Source organism: Lathamus discolor, chromosome 15 (assembly GCF_037157495.1).
Source record: "Lathamus discolor isolate bLatDis1 chromosome 15, bLatDis1.hap1, whole genome shotgun sequence".
Taxonomy (NCBI): Eukaryota; Metazoa; Chordata; class Aves; order Psittaciformes; family Psittacidae; genus Lathamus; species Lathamus discolor.
Genome location: NC_088898.1, coordinates 5,932,591 through 5,946,748, shown reverse-complemented (window position 1 = coordinate 5,946,748; position 14,158 = coordinate 5,932,591). Strand labels below are relative to the sequence as shown.

At 51.7% G+C, this 14,158-nt stretch overlaps 2 protein-coding genes across 4 annotated transcripts; both read left to right on the top strand.

Annotated features, from left to right (window-relative positions):
* Positions 1-70: 70 nt before the first annotated feature.
* On the top strand, positions 71-10,791 carry TBC1D13 (TBC1 domain family member 13). 3 transcript variants are annotated; one of them, XM_065695464.1, is made up of 12 exons: positions 76-196; positions 306-379; positions 923-963; positions 1,456-1,517; positions 1,803-1,902; positions 3,116-3,198; positions 3,347-3,506; positions 4,252-4,459; positions 4,920-5,083; positions 6,514-6,674; positions 6,885-6,942; positions 7,636-10,791. In XM_065695464.1, the coding sequence occupies exons 1-12, from the start codon at positions 174-176 to the stop codon at positions 7,699-7,701; spliced, it is 1,200 nt and encodes a 399-aa protein (XP_065551536.1). In that variant the 5' UTR covers positions 76-173; the 3' UTR covers positions 7,702-10,791. The 3 variants fall into 3 exon arrangements, with proteins under 3 accessions (XP_065551538.1, XP_065551536.1, XP_065551537.1); XM_065695465.1 differs by lacking the exon at positions 76-196 and adding an exon at positions 588-678 and having other exon boundaries at positions 364-379; XM_065695466.1 differs by lacking the exons at positions 6,885-6,942; positions 7,636-10,791 and having other exon boundaries at positions 71-196; positions 6,463-6,550.
* Positions 10,792-10,880: 89 nt separating this feature from the next.
* Positions 10,881-13,973, top strand: ENDOG (endonuclease G). Its single transcript, XM_065695467.1, has 3 exons — positions 10,881-12,051; positions 12,532-12,641; positions 13,253-13,973. Exons 1-3 carry the CDS (start codon positions 11,557-11,559, stop codon positions 13,536-13,538), a joined length of 891 nt encoding a protein of 296 aa, XP_065551539.1. The 5' UTR covers positions 10,881-11,556; the 3' UTR covers positions 13,539-13,973.
* The last annotated feature ends 185 nt before the right edge of the window (positions 13,974-14,158 follow it).

Sequence of the window (14,158 nt, the reverse complement as noted above, 5' to 3'; positions counted from 1 at the left end):
GCGGGGCTCAGGGCTCACGGCCACGCCCCCTCCCCACATGGGCGGGGCCACCGTGGAGCGGTGGGCGGGGTCGGAGGCGTGGTGCGCCCGGCTCCCGCACCCCCCCCTCCCGTGGGCAGGGTTTCCAGCCGGAGCGCTTATGCGGCGCGCGGGGCAGGGGCGCGGGGGCCGCCATGTCACGGTTGCACCGGAGCAGGTCCGTGTCTGGGCTCTGCCCCCGCCGGGGCTGCGGCGGGGAGGGCGCTGGGGGGGGGGGGGGGTGTCTGTGACACGCGGTATAGCGGCCGTGGCTCCGTTTCCCTCAGGATCGCGGACTTCCAGGAGGTGCTCGGTGAACCCACGGTGGCGCTGGCCAAGCTCCGCGACCTGTGCTTCAGCGGTGAGCGGCCCGGCCGGGGGAGGAGGGCGAGGGTCCCTCCGGTGGTGGCCCAGGGCTGGGGCCGTCCCGGCGGGGCTCGGAGCGGGTTGTCAGGCCCCGGGGTATGTGGCGGGTGGTGGTCCCCTCAGCCACCGCGGGTTCACCCGCTCCCGGTGCCGCTGTGAAGCGGCGGCGGTTGCAGCCCGCGGCTGGCGGGGGTGTTTTCAAGCCCAAGCTCCAGTCAGGCCGCAGCGGTCCCCACCCGGCCTCTGAACGCAGCCGCAGGCTTCCAGGCAAACCCTGCCTTCCCCTTCGCTGAGGTACTTGTGGCTTTCATCGCTCCTGGCCATCGCCTGCGCGTCCCCAACACCCGCAGGAACCCTCCCAGCCCCGTGGGAGGCCCCGGCACTGTGGCTCCGTGTAAAGCCCCATCGCGGCCCTGTGGAAACTTCTTGCCCCCCGGGAAGGGAAAGTGCTGCCTTGCCTCTTTGCGTGGTGGCATTAGCAAGCCTCCGCCGGGAGACCGGGGTTAACGGAGCTGTTTCTTTGCCTGATGTTCCGCAGGAATTCCCTTTGATGGTGGGCTGCGCTGCCTGTGCTGGAAGGTGGGTTTTGCTTGGGGTGCTTCTGTTTCATGTGAGTGGGCCTTTGGGTTGCTGAAGTACACGTAATGTTTTGTTGGCACTTGCAGTTAGGAACAAAGCAATCTAGAGCTGAAAAACCGCTCGAAATCAAGAGTAATTTGCGGAGCTCAGCACTGGCACACTCACAGCAGCATTTACTGACACAGGGCTGCCATCGCTTTGGAGGATAGAAAGTGGCTGTCGGCTCTTTTGCATGAGAGCAGCTCTCAGTATTAAGCTAGGAGTGCATTCGGTCAGGTTAGCTATTGATCAACCCTGCAGATGGGTCTGTGTTGAAAACCAGTCCCTGAAGTATCCTTGGCTGTTTCTTGGCAAAGTACTGGGCTTTCTGGAGAAAGCTGACAATGTTTTCAAAGAGCCGGTTGTAGCCACTGTGTTTGGTTTGCTCATCTCTCAGGTACAACAGCTCAGTCTCCAAATACTTATTTCTGTGCCTGTATGTCTCCTGTACAGATACTCCTGAACTACCTCCCTTTAGAGAAAGCCTTATGGAGCTCTTTGCTGAAGAAACAGAGGTGAGAACATTGCTGCTTGCCCCTTTGTTTCTAAAGATATCTGCAGAGAAGGAGAATAGTTCCTTAAATAATTAAGTACCTTCACAGAAAGAATTGTTCTTGTGTGGAATGTGCTGTTCTGTAGGCTGATGGGTGGATTGACCTGTTCAGCTAAACTCAACTGAAGAGAAAATCAAATGCCCTCTGGCTGAGCAGAGTGGTGCAGAGAGATCTGTTCAACCTCAGTCTGGTGCTTCACTGACGTAATCTTCTGCTTCATTGCAACTTCCTCTTTTCCTCCTAAAGGGATCTGTATTCCCAGTTCCTCAAGGAAATGATTATCCAGCCTGGGATTGCCAAAGCCAACCTGGGTGTTTCAAGGGAAGACGTGACCTTAGAAGATCATGTAAGTGTTGTTAAGTCTTTGTGCTGCAGAAAACTGCTCAGTGTTATAAACAGTTGTTCTGGATTCTGGACCCTTGGGCTGGTTTTGGCTCTGTTCTCAACTGGTTTGCCTTGCTAAAAACGGGAGAGACTCTTCTTAAGTACCAACCTGGCACTTGTGTCTTAGTAGCTTTCTGTGTGAATTATTGGCAAAGCACCAATAGTTCTGAAGAGAGCTGTTTTCAGCTATGCATGTCCCTTCTAGCCTCCTCTGGGGCTAGCCCCTCTAGGGTCTCCTAGGGAGAGGCTCGCAAGAGGTACTTCTGGCAAAGAAACACTCTCCTGGGAAGTTGGGTCCATGGTGGCCTCGGAGCAGGGTAATCTGAACAGAGGATATAAAAGTGACAGGAGAGGCAAGTTGGGCTGTGGCATGGAAGGCAGGAGACTCGCTCCTAGTTCTGCTGCTTGGCTTTTATTTTAATGAACCATCGCCTGAATCCCTTGGCCTTTTCCTTCTCTGAAAACTCTGAAGAATGTATGTGATGGGGGAGGGAATGAGGTAACTGATCAGACGAGACCGTAAAATGATACAAGTGCTTCCATGACCAGTCTTGAACATTAACTTCTCTGCTAACATGCAGTCATCTCTGTGGCTGTGATCTCTGGAGGCCTTGGTGCTGTAAAACTCTGGCAGGTTACAGCGATCTTTGAATCTTCTTGGTTAGTTGTTATCTGTGCTTCTTGTATTGCAAAACTGGTCAGGTACAGGAAAGGTTGTTCTTAGTAGTATGTATTTTGTTTTTCCTGGCCATGATGGTGATGTTTAATCAGCCTTCTTGGAACTGAGATAGAGGAATATTTGTAACTACGAACCCCAATGCCCAAGTAATGGCTGGGTAACTCTTAGCCTAACTACAAAGACCATCTCCTGCAATCAGGAGTCTTGTTGACATGGGACAGACAGTCTGATTTTAGAATAAAGGCATTAAGAGACAGGTGAAAAGGGATTGGAAATGTTGGCTTCTGCCTCTGTAAGTGAACCTGCACGCTCACTTGTTTCACAAGCTCTAATCCGCTCCCTGCAGACTGTGTGAAGAACATTAAACATAGCTAGTGAAAAATTAAACCTGATGTGCTAAGAGTGTGCTGGTACTGGATGGCAAAGGGAAAGCAGGAATGAGGGTTTGGATACATGTGAAACGTGCTTGTCCTGTTTCTGTTGTTTCTTTCTTCAGCCCCTCAATCCAAATCCTGACAGCCGATGGAATACTTACTTCAAGGATAACGAAGTGCTTCTCCAGATAGATAAAGACGTCAGGTGTGTGAGGAACAATGACTCAGGTCTCTGAACCCCAGTGCTTTGGCTAACACATTGTACTTTGAAAACAAAGTTTAATATTAAACCAGCCTCCATGGGCCTCAGACTTCCTTCTCTTATGCCTGATTTCCTTCTGTGTCCATCCTAGGAGGCTGTACCCTGACATGGCATTCTTCCAGCGCCCAACAGACTACCCCTGCCTTTTAATTCTGGACCCGCAGAATGAGTTTGAAACGCTGCGCAAGCGGGTAGAGCAGACAACGCTCAAGTCCCAGACGGTGGCACGGAACCGGAGCGGGGTCACAAATGTGAGATACAGGGAGGCTGTCCAGGGAACAAGGCATCTTGGCTGATAAGGGAAGGGTGTTTCGTGGGCTTTTCTCCTGTTTTTCTTGCTGCTTGTGCAGTGGAATGACGCAAATACCCCAGCAGGCACTGTGTGTTCTGGTGGCTGGACAGCTTTGTAGAACCAGTTGATGTGCCTGACAGTAAGGAATTGTAGGTGTATTTAATGTTAAAGATATTTTTTCCTGACTCCTGGAGGAAGTTGGAGTTGCAGGAAAATTTGAGTGTTTTATGCTTGACATGTGCCTTTTTGTATGGGAACAAAACCCTGGAGGGGTAATTTATTTGAGTTGAATCTGCTGAAATACGTGTTGTCTCTTTCCTGAGCCTTACAGCACAAGTGCCACATGCTGTTGGGGAAGGTGGCTTGTTACCACAACAGATCTGTGCTTTTCCTCATTCTACTAACAAAGAAGTGGAACTGCTGTGGCTTCTTGCTGCATGGAATCAGGTGGTGCAATGATTGAGGGGAGCTCTCTGTTGCTGCACAGACTGCTTTGTTCTTCAGGGGTACCCAGAAGTAGGACTTCACTGCTTTTGTGCTTCCCAAGTTGCTTGTCATGGTTTATGTGAACACCTCCCTGCTTGGTATAAGCTGCCTAAATCTTTGGGGGCCACTGTGTATTTAAAGCCAAGCTCGTCACATGTACAGAGCTGTCTGTGCTAGCTGGTTATGCTGAGTCAGCCCCAGTCTTGTATTGCTTTCAGGTGAGCTCCCCTCTTAAAACAACACCTAATACTCTGAGTGAGTACGAAGTTCTGCCCAACGGCTGTGAAGCTCACTGGGAAGTGGTGGAGCGAATCCTGTTCATCTATGCCAAGCTGAACCCTGGGATAGCATATGTGCAAGGGATGAATGAAATCGTGGGGCCTCTTTACTACACCTTTGCTACAGACCCTAATAGTGAATGGAAAGGTGAGAGACTTTGTCTGCTCAGTAACAGCTGTTTTACTGTGTGCCCTCTACATAAAGAACTGCTTTGGGAATGAGACTCTCTTAAAACAACTGATAAGAATAGAATGGGATTACTTTGCCCATCACTTCACAGGAGCTCTGAGGGTGTGGGCTCGTGGTGGGGAGAGCAGATGATGTTCTTGGGCATAGATAACTGGTTTGTGACCCAATGTCACGAAGACCTTGTGTTACACACGGTCTGAATCTGCAGTGGCTCTGTAGACACTTCTCGTTGGGGGAAAAAAAAGAAGTATCTCGTCTTGTCCCAAACCAAGTAAGCCAAGATCTTGTGGGGTCTGCTACTTGAATCCAGTACAGCAACCAGATTATGGAGCAAGAATATTTCTGAGTGCCTTCATCAGTGCTGCTTCCTTTATTCCCTTGTGATTCTATGGGGTTTTTTAATCAATTCTTTTTCCAGAACACGCTGAAGCAGACACATTTTTCTGCTTTACAAATCTAATGGCTGAAATTCGGGACAACTTCATTAAGAGCCTGGATGATTCTCAGTGTGGCATTACCTACAAAATGGAGAAGGTCTACTCCACCCTGAAGGAAAAAGATGTGGAGCTGTATTTGAAACTTGTGAGGAGCTAAGTGTTTCTCTGAGTCTTGGTTGGAATGTGGGAAGTGGAGCTCAGTAGTGCATTTAGATATCAACCAATTGTGTTAGACTGTTACTGTGCCTGAATAGAAAGGTTGAGAGAGTGTGGGAAGGGCTTTGCCTATAAGGCACAGAGACCCTTATCTATGAGCCGAAACAACCTCTCCTTGGAGTAAGCCTAGAGCGAGCTGACACAGCCAGGCTTTCCTCCCCTGCCTGACTGAATGCAAACAATAGTTGTTGCGGAGCTGCCAGCTGTGAGTCCACAGTGACTTGGCCATGATCCCTGGTCACCTGGCTTGAGGTGTTGCTGGAGTCTTTACTCTCTTCTACTTAATAGACAAAACATGAGTTTTGTGGTAGAGTTCAAACAAAAACCAGCTCTCGGTCCATGCACACACTGCCCTGATAGCACTAACTTGGACTGCATGGAGCTCATTCCAGAAGTGAAATCCAGCAAGCTGGACCCTCTCACCCACCTGGTTCTATCATCCTCCTCCATCCAATGGTCCCTGAGTGCCTTACTGTGAGATAAGTAGAAGGTAGCTTTTGTTGAAAACATCTTCAGGTTGTATTGTACATTTGGTGTGAAAGCCCAAGGAGAATTTGGAAGGGAAAGCTGTTCTTGTTACTCCAGCCTTCACCAGATCATGCTTTGATCTCTTTCACCTGTAGAAAAAACAGGATATATTTCTTTTACAGTCCAAAAGATGCTTTGTCAACACAGTGACATGATCCACAGTGTTGACTGATTCAGTGGGGAAAATACAAACCCCTTCTGTCTGGCTGTCAGGAGCTGGCCTTGGCTGTGCAGCAGCTGGTCCTTAAGAATATCAGCAGGATGCTGAACTTACTTGATCTTGATTAAACCTGCAGTCCCTTGGATTTAACAGCAGAAAACAAGAAAGCTTCAGGCTGGAAGTGTTTACACTGTGTTTTAGTGACCATCAGTGTGAACTCTGTTCCATCTTTGTTTCTTTTTGTGAATAGTAGAACTTTTGCTAAATACAGGGCTTCTGGGAAGGAGAGGAAATCCTGACAAAACAGCGCTCTGCTAGAGGGGGAGGGTTGCGGCTTTCCAGATAAAATACTGTTCAAATGGGAATTACTTGGCAAGTTTAACGGAACTAACACAACTGGTGCCTTTAGGAAGAAAAGCTTCCTCTGCTTCATGTTGTGGTCAGAGGAGCACTGTCTGGCTTGGCTGTAGACATGGGGCATGGCTACATTGAAAACCTCTCTCTGCCTTGAATGTGCAAGCCTTCAAAGGAGGCAGTGGGTTGCAGGATGAGTTGGCAGCTTAGAGCAGTTCCAGGGTGGAGATGGGGATGGAAACATGGGGTGCATCTCTTACTTGTAGGGGTCTGGCTGGGAGCACATATTCATTCTTTGCCTGGTGCATGTCTGACAGCAAGAACAGAACATCAAACCCCAGTTCTTTGCCTTCCGCTGGCTGACGCTGCTCTTGTCCCAAGAGTTCCTGCTGCCAGATGTCATCCGCATCTGGGACTCCCTCTTTGCTGACGACAATCGCTTCGATTTTCTTCTGCTTGTCTGTTGTGCTATGTTGACGTAAGTACCTCGGTAGCATTCCTGCTCTTCCCTTCCTTTACCGAAATCTGTGGATCCAGGAATCTTCTGTAGCTGTATGTTAAGGTATCCGGTGAATAGGTGGTAGTCACTGTTCATAATGGTAGCAGAAGTGTTTTCGAAAGCCTCTACAAGGGCACAGTGTGGTCCTTTGTGGAGCCAGAAGTAGCTGGAATACTTTCCATCTTTCAGACTAATCCGGGATCAGTTGCTGGAAGGAGACTTCACTCTGAACATGAGGCTGCTACAGGTAAGGATTGAACATAGTGGGCAAAGGGGTCAATTTAAAGAGTCTTAAAATAGTCCTGTGAGAGGATGATGGTGTGAGGGAGGGTGTGCCTGGCTGAAAAGAAATACGGACTTCTGATGTTTGCATGCAGAAAAATCTTGAGGAATCTCACAGCATGCTCATCACTGGAAGTGCTGATCTTTTGCTTGTGCACCCATTCTGTCCTAAAGAGAAATTATCGTAGATTAGAGGTTCCTTTTGGTTTGCAAAAGATGGAAGCAAAGATGTGAAACTCTCTGTGACAGTGTTAAATTTGCTGGTGAGAGGCTTTTGTTTAGTTCTGAGATCTGTGAGAGGCCAAGGTTGAGAACACCTGCACTGCACAGTAGGAGATCTTTGTTTCTGCCAGTTCCTGCTTTGGGCTGTGCGAGATACTGGCTTTGATAAGGCTTTCTGGCATGAAGATAGCCCTTGTAGCAGGCCAGCTTGCTGTACCCTTGGAGGACAAATTAAAAGGAAAACAAAACCTTCTTGAGGGGTATTGAGGCTTGATCAGTTATAAACCAGGGAACTATTAGCTGTTAAGGGAGTAACAACATGGCATTATATGTTATAATAGGCCCAAAATGCTCTTGCCAAGGTTTGTCCTACTTAAGTGAAACAATGTGTACCAGAAATGCTGGGCAGTCACATCACTTTGTTTCTTTGACACAGGATTATCCTATCTCTGATGTTCATCTGATTTTGAAGAAGGCAAAAGAACTTCAAGATTCCAAATAGTCCATAAGCCTAACAAAAGGTGTCATAGAAACTGTGTGGCAGCAGATCCCAGGAGATGCCCCCATGCAGCACGGAGCATTAAAGCTCCTCGTGGTCTCTGCAGGACTTCAGGTTTCATGTTTGGGCTACTGGCCATCTTGAAGACTTCCTCCTACTCTATTTATTAGGTCAAGGACCGATTCTTCCCCGTCTACTTGGGTCCTGCACTCCAGATTCTTTTCTGTGCTGCCAAAAGCAGTTCTTTGTATCTTTTTAATGACTTTTAAGTTTGAGGAGAAAGAAACCACCTGTCTGCATATCCCTGAAGGGATGGACTCCTGTATCACGGGAGTGACACATGGAGTAACTCCTGCTTGGGAAGGGACAGGCAGGGTCCAGTGGATTTTGGTGGGTGAGTATAGAAGGATCTTCCTCCTGTGAACAGAATGTATTCCAATGAAGTCACACCCCCTGCCATTCAAGTAGCTTCTGGATTCTTCTCCCTCGTGTCTGTACTTGGCCATCCCTGGGGTGTGTAAAGAACAAGACTGCATCAGGTTTTGGTGATTGTCACCTGACATCCTGCAGTTTGGACCCCTTTGCCTAGGAAAGGGACCTTGATGAGCTAAGATGGGAGGACACGATTACAGCTGGTGGCTTCATGCACTGAAACTGCCTGAATCCAGAATCGCCTTATCAACACGGTCTCCTTGACAGCCAGACTGTGGTGGTTTTAATCGATGAGTCAAGTGCAGTTTGAACTCAAGCCTTATTATGCACAGCCTTAGAGCAGGAGCATGTTGCTGCAGGGAGGCCTCATGCTGCTTTCCTCGCTCTGAACTGGAGCATATCCAACTACAATCCGGATTCTGAAACACAAGAAAAGGGCATCTAGACATGTGCAATGAAGACAGATGTATATAGAGGCTTATACAGGCATGGCACTGGGCTGTTCTGCCTCAGTGGCTTGTATAATATTACCCTGCAGAGACTCTGGTCACAGGGACTTTGATACTGTCTCACAGTACATCTTCCAGGAAGAGACATGGTACAGGTCTGAGCTACAAATAAGAGTGCTTTCCTGGTGTAATCCAGTAGAGATACAGGCATCACACGAGGTGCTGGTGGAGTCACAGTCCTGAGCTGGGCACTGGTCCCTCCTGAGAGGGGAAACTGCTGCATTTCCAGTATGGTGGAGCAGGTGAATAGTGACTGAGACAAACCATGGAGAGAGCTGCTAACCTGTGGCAATGCCGAGCTGATCAGAAACTCTAATCCTTGGAGGGAGAAACTGCCAGCACCCGGGTGCCTGGGTGGAGCAGAAGCTCTTGTGTGAACACTAATCCAGCGTGCTTTCCCTTTCGTTTCCGTGCTGCGCTGCCTCACCTCTGCGTAGCTGTTTGACACTGCAGGTTTTGGTATTTATGGGTATTGATTTGTTAAAGGTCGGTCTTTGTAAGATCTGCTTAAGCTGCTGATGGCCTAGAATTGCCTTAGCAGGAGGGATGCTGTCAGCCTGCAGCTTTCATACTGGTGTTATTTCCTTCACTGAAGGCCAGTTCTTTACAGGCTCCTATAATTGTCACGAAGGTGTGTGGGGAGGCTGGGGGACAGGTTGATACATGTACATTACTGGCAATCTGTAAGCAAGCTCTGCCTCTTGAGGAGGTGCTCGAGTGACCGTGGGGCAGCCCAGTGTTGTTGCTGTGGTGAAGCAAAAGCAACTGAAGACTTAAAACAATCTGTAATTAATAGCTATGGCTAACACTATCCCTCCCTGCTGCACTCCTTTCTAGAGGGTAGAGTTTTCCTCCAAGAAATACGGAACCAGTAGGCCAGCACAGCTGTGTGAGGAAGCATCCTGCCTGCTCTAACCACTGGATGGATCTTTCTGCCTTGTATTGCTGAGCTATTCCAGGGGTCTCATGGTCTCAGCTCATAGGTACCCCACACTAGAGGGGCCAGCAGTCAGACCTCATGTGGCCAAAGAGCTAGGTGACAGGCACAAATGTAGAACGAAAAGGTCAAGCTCTTAGGCAAAATTTGACCCCCTCCAAATACTTGTGCCTCAGAACTGCTCTAAATGTGCTGTTCCTTTCTCCCACTCTGTTTCTCACACTGTGTTTTTGCACACACAAGCTCTGCTCTTGCCTCTCCAAATACTTGGCCTGTCCATTTCAGGTCCCCCTGGCAAGTGCAGGGGTCCCTTACACTGTATTTTCTCACTAACAGGATCATCCAGGAGGGTTCCTGCTCTGAACAACTAAAAGTCTTCCTTAAAATAACCTGAGAAGGCTGCAGGCAAATCGGGATTAAAGCATTATTTGGAGATGAACTTCTGATGTTTTCAGAGCAGCTTTTGCACCCTGAGGTTGACCTAGAGGAAGACACAGGGGAGGCGTAGATGTAGGTGGCTGGCTGGGTCCTGGTATTGTGCTGTCTTCTCCCTTCCTAGGTGTTGAAGAGCTTAGGGATGATGGTAAATGCTTTTAAAAGGAGTCTGCGGTGGTTTAATGGGATGAGATGAGAGCTTTGGCTGCAGGAAGGGTTCTTTTGGATGAATTCTCTAGCTTTACCCAGACTATGGGCTCAACTGATTGAGGACTTCTTTGGGGAGCACTTGTAACAACTTTGATACCCCCAGAGAGGCTGGATCTTACATGAAAAGTTTTATAATCCTCCTTGTCCCCTCCTGGGTGGTAAGCCTCTTGAAAGGAGCTGGACTTTTCAGTGTCTTGGGACATCCGGTTCCTTATTCCAAGCCTTTCTCCTTCCTTTAAGAACAAAACCTGGTTTTCTGAGTGGAGAAAACAAAGTCTTAACTTGCTACCAGCCTTTGCATCTTCTCATGGCTTCATTCCTCCAAGGCTTCCGGTGATGTTTTGCTGTTGTTGAGGTCGGGCGGTATTTATCTACTGGTTCCTTGCTTTTGTGGCCAACTAACAACAACTCCACCCTTGAGGTGCTTCCACTTTGGATTCATTTCAGTCCTGATCTGCTGCAGGAGCAGGGGTTGGCTGAAGCAGCAGTTCTTTGGGATGGGAGGTGTTAATCTGGGTTGCCTTGGGGCCCCTTTATTTCATAGGGGCCTAAACAAGATGTTTAAATAGCTCTTGTTCTGTGTTCCTCGCAGGCAGGCCTGCTGCCAGGCAGGGGAACCCATCCTCACCTGGGTGGAAAAACAGGGATGTGGGGAGGGATGAGCCCTCCCTGGAGGAGGAGCTCTGTCTGCTCTGCCTGCACCTGCTGCAGGCAGGTTTGTGGCTTTGCCAGCCGGGGTAGAGCCAGCAGGATGCTGGAGATGTCGATGGTGGTCACGCAGAGCATCGGTTGGAGCTGGCATTTATGTGACCTATTCACGCTTTGGCAGTGAGCGGGTTGAAGGCCTGGGGTTGTTTGGGTGTTTGGGAAAGCATCTCCCTGGGTGAATGTCAGTGACTCGTAGCTGCCTGGAGCACTCTTCCGAAGTGCCCTTTCCCTGTAAGCAAGGCGCAAATAACGCTTCATTGGTTCACCTTGGCCGGAGCAGGGTGCGGGAGCACTCCCCGCGGCACTCGAACCCTCCAGCTGTTGTCCTTGCTTTTGAGCGCTGTTTTATAACGCTTCCTCTGCCAGAATGGGCTGGTGCTGAGCTCGGGGTCCTCGCCGCTGCAGCGGGGAGCCCCGCTCTCGGCTCCGGGTCGCTGCCGCTTCCCTTCGCTCGAATACAGCGGTTCCCCCGCACGCTGCCTCGTCTATCGCCGCCGGTGAGCCCCGGGGTCGCGGTGTCCCCCACGAGCAGCTCCTTAAAGGGGCGATGCTCCCGTGCGGGACGATGCCGTCCCCGGGGAAGCCGCGGCCCCTTTAAGCGGCGGATCCCAGGGCTCAGCGGCGGCCATGCTGCGGAGCCGGTGGCTGCTGCCCGGGGCAGCGCTGGCGCTGGGCGCGGGGCTGGGGGCGGCCCTGACCCGCCGCCGGGCCGGGGCCGATGCGGCCGAGGGGCTGCTGGGCCGCCTGCCCGTGCTGCCCGCAGTGGCGGCGGCCGGGCCGGCCGCGCTGCAGGGCTCGGCGCCGGCGGAGCTCACCAAGTACGGGCTGCCCGGGCTGGCGCAGCTGCGGAGCCGCGAGTCCTACGTGCTGTGCTACGACCCGCGGAGCCGCAGCGCGCTCTGGGTCATCGAGCAGCTCAACCGGGACACCCTGAGCGGCGCCTCGGAGCGCGCCGCCTGCGACTTCCAGGAGGACGACTCGGTGCACGAGTACCACCGCGCCACCAACGCCGACTACCGCGGCAGCGGCTTCGACCGCGGGCACCTGGCGGCCGCCGCCAACCACAAGTGGAGCCAGAAAGCCATGCGGGACACGTTCTACCTCAGCAACATCGCCCCGCAGGTAGGGCCCGCCGCGGGGAGCCTCGGCACAGCCCGCTACGGGGGCAGGCGCAGCGGCCCGGCCTCAAGGGCAGGCGCTGCGCCGGGCTGGGGACCGCTTCCGGGAGCCTCCGGCTCTTCCCTGCGGCGCGGTGCAGGCGGAGGGGGTGTCCTGGGGGTGCCTGGGGCCAAAGCCTCTCGGTGCTGCCGTGTTTCCGCTCTGCAGCAGCGACCCCGCGGGCACCTCTGCCCGCTTCCCTCCGGCCGGGAGCTGTTAAACAGGCAGAAGGATGCTTGGCAAAGGGTGGGCTGAGGCGAGCGGGCGCTGTTCCTGGGTGTGCGAAGCAGGGCCTGGCTGTGTGCAGCTTCCCAGGTGGAAGTGATGGTGGAGATCTCTTCTGGAAGGTGCTTGGGGTGTACAGGAAAGCCGGTGTCAGTACCCTGAACAGAGAGGAAGGTCCCCAGCGCTGACCGCTGCCCCTGTCACTTGGTGTGTCTCTAGGACCCTCATTTGAACCAGAATGCCTGGAATAACCTTGAGAAGTACAGCAGGAGCTTGGCGAGGAACAACAAGAACGTCTATGTGTGCACAGGACCCCTTTTCCTGCCCAGGTGAGCACAAGGGCTGAGCCGGGATCTGTTGTGCTGGGCAAGGACAGGAGGCTGAGGCAGGGGCTCCCAAAGGCCCTGCTCAGCAGGTACTTTTGGGATCGGTTTGTGGATTTCCCATGCAGTTGATTATTCCATGAGTGAGGGTGGGTTTCTTGAGCTGCACCATCACCAAGTCCCTTCCGTTTGCAGTCCTTAATGATCCAAGTAATAGATTATTATATTAACAGAGGAAACTGCAGCCCTGTTCCCTGCAGGTTAAAACTCCAAGGTTTTATTTTCTGGGCTATTTCTCCACTTAAAAGCATGACTTTGTTTGCAAAGATCTTCACGCAGTGCCGAGCAGCAGCTGTCTCATGCTGAGATCTCTTTAGAGGCAGGAAACAGCTTGGAAAGGGCTGAGACAGCAGGGAGGGGGTTTGGGCAGAGCAGTGTTCCTGCAGCGCAGCCTCACCTCACGTAGCCTCTGTTTCAGCTGTATTTTTACACCCCTACTGCAGAGCAGGGCTGCTCCGTGCCCCGCTGCGGGGCTCACTTTGGGGGGTTGGTGGGGTGCTGGGGGGGGGATGCGGCGCCAGACTAGGAGGAAACGTGGGATGTTGCTGTTGATGCAGGATGGAGGCCGACGGGAAGATGTACGTCAGGTACCAGGTGATTGGGAAGAACAACGTGGCTGTTCCCACCCACTTCTTCAAGGTGCTCATCTTGGAAAAGGAGAGCGGGGAGATTGAGCTGCGCTCCTACGTGATGCCCAACAGCCCCGTGGATGACAAAATCCCCCTGGAACGGTTCCTGGTCCCCATTGAGAGCATTGAGCGAGCCTCAGGCCTCCTCTTTGTCCCAAACATCTTGAAGAGAACAAGTAACTTGAAAGCCATCACAGCTGGAAGCAAGCGTTGAACCCCAGCTGAGCACATCCAGGTACTCCTGGGGAAGGGCCTGGCAGCGGTCGCACCTACACAGGAATAATACAGGAATAATACAGGAATAATAGTTCCTTGTGCGTTCTAAACGTGGGAAACGAGAATCAAACCAACGTTCCCTTTACCCTTCCCCTCCTCCCGGGTAACAAATGCACACGCAGCCAGGCTGCGGGGCAGGTCCTGCGGCAGGGCTCTAGAGCTCGCCCCTGAGCTGCAGTGCAGAGGTTACTCCTGTGTGTGGCTCATTAAGGCACAAAGGGAAGTTACTCAGTTGCTGCTATTTAGCAGGGGAGGACGGGAGCAAGATGGATGCCGGGGAGGAAGGGAGAGGTTCCTGCCTTTCTGTGGCCAAAGGATTGTTATGATTGTTTTCTGTCAGATGTTTTTAGCAGTAAAGCTTTGAACACCCACAGTGCTGGTTGTTTCTTATCTGCTCTCACCAAAGGTCCAAGTATCTCAGCAGGAGGAGGGGAGGACAGAGCCAACTCTTCCAGCCGCTTTCCTGTTTCCTGAGCTCACTGTAGGCAGAGCTTAAGGCCTCACAGACAGAGCCAAGCTGTAATGAGCTGTGCTGACATGCTTTAGCACTGACATCCA

Bases quoted from the DNA above. Each gene is read 5' to 3' on its own strand.
- TBC1D13 (XM_065695464.1), top strand. From the start codon at position 174: ATGTCACGGTTGCACCGGAGCAG. The intron at 380-922 runs GTGAGCGGCCCG...GATGTTCCGCAG, and splicing joins CCGCGACCTGTGCTTCAGCG to GAATTCCCTTTGATGGTGGG. The intron at 1,903-3,115 runs GTAAGTGTTGTT...TTCTTTCTTCAG, and splicing joins ACGTGACCTTAGAAGATCAT to CCCCTCAATCCAAATCCTGA.
- ENDOG (XM_065695467.1), top strand. From the start codon at position 11,557: ATGCTGCGGAGCCGGTGGCTGCTGCCCGGGGCAGCGCTGGCGCTGGGC. The intron at 12,052-12,531 runs GTAGGGCCCGCC...GTGTGTCTCTAG, and splicing joins TCAGCAACATCGCCCCGCAG to GACCCTCATTTGAACCAGAA. The intron at 12,642-13,252 runs GTGAGCACAAGG...CTGTTGATGCAG, and splicing joins GGACCCCTTTTCCTGCCCAG to GATGGAGGCCGACGGGAAGA.